The 4611-nt window shown below is 42.9% G+C and overlaps 1 protein-coding gene across 1 annotated transcript in view; it reads right to left on the bottom strand.

The window, feature by feature from the left end:
• TM4SF4 (transmembrane 4 L six family member 4) overlaps window positions 1-3730 on the bottom strand; it is a 17484-nt gene extending 13754 nt beyond the window's left edge. The window contains exons 1-2 of the mRNA XM_011385805.2: window positions 3534-3730; window positions 2721-2810 (exon numbers count right to left, since the gene is read on the bottom strand). Of these exons, the coding sequence (XP_011384107.2) occupies window positions 2721-2810; window positions 3534-3707 (264 nt within the window). The 5' untranslated portion in view covers window positions 3708-3730. The remainder of the gene's footprint in view (window positions 1-2720; window positions 2811-3533) is intronic.
• Window positions 3731-4611: the final 881 nt, after the last annotated feature.

The following is a 4611-nucleotide window of genomic DNA, read 5'->3' as shown; positions in this document are numbered from 1 at the left end:
TGCTGAAATGCCCGCATTCCCTTTAACATCACCTTTATCAATCTACCTTCGGTCCCATTATTAAAGATACTCTTCAAGTGAAAGCCAAGGTCCTCAAAAGTCTCTTATTAAAGCACATACTTTACATGAATGAGTTGGTGAAAATCATTAGCTGTCCCATTGGACCCTGAGGGATCCATTTTTTTAAACGATTAGAGGGCAGGAGACCCTGACCAGCCACATATAAGCTGCCAGGAGGCCGCTGAGAACCTCCAGTATGGGAGGAAGAGGTTGAGACCTAAAAACAAGCCCAGTGAAGGTTTTCAAAGCCCACCATGGAAGCCACCCTCCTCTCACAGTTTTTGCCCCTGGACACACTCTTCGCGGCTTTCATTTAGTCTAGTTTTTTAAAGAGTGCAGACCCCTGGGGCTGGCCTTCGGTCTTGCTCTGCCTCAGAGGAGAGCTTATCTCCATTTTCCAGTTTCACAATGAAACTTTCAGTTAGGTGATCTCAAGATTTTTTCCAGCTCTACAGCCACCACAGCCTGCTTCTGCTATTGATTTTTATAGCCTGGTTTTACTACCCAAGGAGAGGAAAGAGAATGATGCAGCTGACTTCTGGGAACTACTCTGGAAAGACAGCAAAGAAGAGAGGCAAGAGAGAGGGGCCAGGAAAGGATAGAGAGCAGGGCCATAGAGACAGCAGCAGGATTTAGCCCTGCAGCTCACAGGCCTTTCTACCCAGCAGGATTTCTTACACAATGCTTCACAGAAGCCCAGTGTTCCTCAAATGCCAAGAGGGGAATGCTGTGAATCTTTGGAAAAAATTCAAGTCTTGCAGCATTATAGCACTGATCGAATTATCTGCAGCTTTTTTCCTATTGTCTGACAAATGTTTGTAAATACCTTTCTTACGTAAAATGATTATCTTTGTTCCAGAGCCTCAGAACAATAAGGAAACAGGGTTCCAAAGCAGGAGCATGGACATAAGAAGAGATGAAATACAGCCATTTGCAACAACATGGGTGGACCTCGAGATAATCGTGCTAAGCGAAATAAGCCAGACAGAAAAAGTTGAAAATCATGCGGCACCACTTATATGTGGGATATAAACCTAAAAGCAACAAATGAACAGGACAAACAAACAGAGGCTCATGGACATGGACAATAGACTAGTAGTTACCAGAGGGTGGGGGGGAGGGAGGAGGTAGATTGGGGGGGAGAATTTAAATCATTTCTTCAATTAAAAAAATAATAACTGAATTAATTAATTTTAAAAAAGAGAAACTATAGGAAGTCTCTTAAAAATTCCTCAAAAAATAAAAAAATAAATAAAATACAGCAGGGACATGGACTCAATGGCTGTTAGAGGCTTTGTTTAGGGTAGGAGCCCTAAACAAAGGGCTCAACCTGGCCCTGTGTAGGCCTTTGTTGTGCTTAAACGCAGACCCAGGAGTTCTTAATTTTTAAGTTTTGAAAAAGAAGTAAGGTTCTAAGAGACTTTTAGTGAATTCTATTTTTAAAAGTTGGCGGCTGATTAACAGGCAAACTAAAAACAAGACATTTTCCTGCTGGCCACCTAGAGTGTGGTCGTCCTTGGTCCAGGGCTCACCGTCCTGCCGGCACTTCCCGTTTTACCTTCATGTTTGCCGTATCAATATAATTGAACTCTTAATGTTTTTTCTTCAAGTCATCTCTCTATTTTATTCATTTATCATCATGAATGAAAAACTAGAATCTTTAGCAAACATAAACCCAACACTATTGAATTCTTAGTTAAAGTTGCTTGCATCCCTGGAGCTGGAGACTTGTTCCCTTTCTTTGAAAGAAAGATTTGTGAGGGGTTGGAAATAGGAAAGATGTCTTTCCATCAAAATAAGATTTTTTTTTTGATAGAATCAAAGTGTTGATTTGAAAATTGATTGAGAATTGAAAAGGGAATAACTTTCCATGTTATTGAAAAATATAGCACATCTGTGTACCTGAGAGCATGTCCCAAAGTTGGAAAATTCTGGTGTGGTCCAACTTCCTCATATTACAGATGAGCAAAGGAAGGCAGAGAGCAGAGACTTGTCCAGTTACAGAGATGGGTCCCAACCCAATGTCCCAGCATTCTCCCCACTCCCTGGAACGGTGATGCCTAATCTCTCTGTCCACCTACGAAAAGATGAATGGCTGCATGAAGCAAGAAAGGAAACAGAGGTCCTGAGGCAAAATCCAGGGAGACGCGGGGAAGTGCTGGGGGCACTGGGGTAGTGAACCTGGCAGTGGCGTGGATGGGGACTTTAGGGGCTCCTGGAGAGAGGAGGTTACCACCTGTTATCTTGTCCCAATCCTCCTTTACAAATGAGGCAGTTCAGGGCCAGAGAAGGAAATGACTTGTCCAAGGCCTCAGGGCCTCTTGCCACCGAGGGGAAGGTCCAGTTCCCATCGCTGCCTTCCCAGCCTGCATTCTTACATGGCGCCCCTGTAGTTTTCCAGCTCTGATACCCCTGCTTGTTTGTAAAATCTAGAATGGTACTCGTATCCTACAAGTATGAGGGTGCTGCTATTTAAAATGTACTACTATTGTTACTTTTCACCCACAGGAAGATTTCCATTTTCATCCCTGCACCAGCTGTCTGCAGAGTCTTGTCTGGGGCTGGTTACTGGTCTCCACTCCCAAGATACCCAGCACAAGGAGACAGTGCACTCTACAATTCTGGTATCTGCCCGCCCCTCACCGCCCCCGGTAACTCACCGCAAATCGGTTTCCACATCTCTCGCTGCCACAGCATCTGCAGCAGTCACTTTCCCTCAGGCCCAAGAACAGGTTGGCAGGGAGAAGCACCTACCAGCAAGAGAAATACCTCAGAGTGAGCCTGAGATGTGAAGCGAGGCTGAGATGTGACTGCCTGGCTGAGTGAGAGGCTGTGACTGTGATGTAGGATTGGTGACCAAAGGGAATGGCAAGAATTAAGAGAGCATGGCTGATGCGTAGATGAGTGTTACTGAGTTTTAGATGCCATTTGTTAAATGCAGTTTCAGTGGAGCATGATTTCAAGATTTGACCCCCTGTGTTTCCACTTAGATGTTGGGTAAAGAAAAGAAAAAAACACCTGTCATTAATTGTCACAAAAAGTCAGTCTCTATTGAAAACAGGATAAGAAATTATTAGTGCAAAAATGGAAGAAGAATCCCTGACAACTGCTTCTCTTTGTTGTTTTCAATTAATCAGTTTACTAGAAAGTGTATTCGATCCCACACCCCACACCCCAACGTCATGCCCCAGCACTTTCTTGTTAGAATAAAGAAATTCGTTGTCTTCATTTTGGGTCATGGAACTTAACTGACCCATGAATAATGCCAGCCCAATTTTAAATTACCCAGTAAAGTTAGTGGACACGTCTTTGTTGGATTCTAATAGAGAGGGAAAAATTAAGGCAGTGATTTTTCATTATACAAGACCTCAGCTTTTGTTGGCAACTAAAATCTTCCTTGTCAATAAGTACCCAGTTTTAGAAGGATTGGGTCAAAATTTCTTTTAGAGGGATTTTAAGGCTTTCCTACTCACCAAGACCCCGCTTCCCAATATTCCTCCAAAAAACCAGACCTCTTCTGAAAGGTGTTCATTGTTGTCTATCACTTTTCCTCCAGGGAAAAATAAGAGGATGTTAGCCAGGAAGCCAAACACAGTGAGGGGAATGAGGGCACCCCCCAGGCACTTGGCACAGTTTCCAGTGCACATGCTGGGGCAGTACAGGACAGGTCTGCGATAAAAGGCCCTTCACTGCCTCCTTCACGGGGTATTATCAAAGTTATCAGCCAGAGGGTCCTAGTAGATGTTCCCAATTCATCCGTATTATGGAGCTGAGAAGCAAATCCGCCTGTGAACTGTCCGTGGAGCTACTTTAACTTCTCAGATATAGCAAAACCTCAATTGTGATGGACATTTATACATTCTCCCTGATCTGAAGCCCTTTTTACTTTTTATGAGATTACGTTCAGTGCAATCATTTTGCCATGGAGACTAATAACCTCTGTTAATAATCCACCAGTGTAGACAAGACACTTACATTGTTGGAATTGTACACAGGGCTAGAACAAACAGCATTTGGAACTACTGCACCTTTAACCTGACAGTGTTCCTGCCCAAATAAAGAAATATTTCCCCTGGGCTCTTTACAAATCACTGTTTAATTGAGTTACATCCTAGCTAAAATCATGTCTCTGAAGTACTTAGTGGTCTACAGTGCATCTTTGTCTTTTTTTTTTGCTCAAAACCTGGAAAGCAAGAGTTATCCAAAAGAGCTTCTGTTAATAAGAATTAATGGTCTGGTTGGGTATTGCTGAGCTCAGACCTATAGGAATTCTTTAAATGATAAAATCAGAATAACTATTTTAGTGCCTGACTGCTATATTTCTATACTTGTTACTCCATTAAGTTCTATTGCCTTCCCTACCTGATGTGGTAGAATTAGCAAAAACAGTTTTCCCAGTCATCTTATTCAGCTACATCTTCCATGCAGAACTAAAAACCTCTACCTTCTAAGGGTAAAGTAGAGTTAGTGTTGGGTAGAGGAGAGGAGAGATACTGGTGAATAGACTGGAGGCAGAGCAAAGTTGCAAGAGCAGCTAGAGAGTGTAGGAGG

This window comes from Pteropus vampyrus, unplaced genomic scaffold, assembly GCF_000151845.1.
Source record: "Pteropus vampyrus isolate Shadow unplaced genomic scaffold, Pvam_2.0 Scaffold814, whole genome shotgun sequence".
In the NCBI taxonomy this organism is placed as follows: domain Eukaryota; kingdom Metazoa; phylum Chordata; class Mammalia; order Chiroptera; family Pteropodidae; genus Pteropus; species Pteropus vampyrus.
This window is presented reverse-complemented; position numbering and strand designations above follow the sequence as displayed.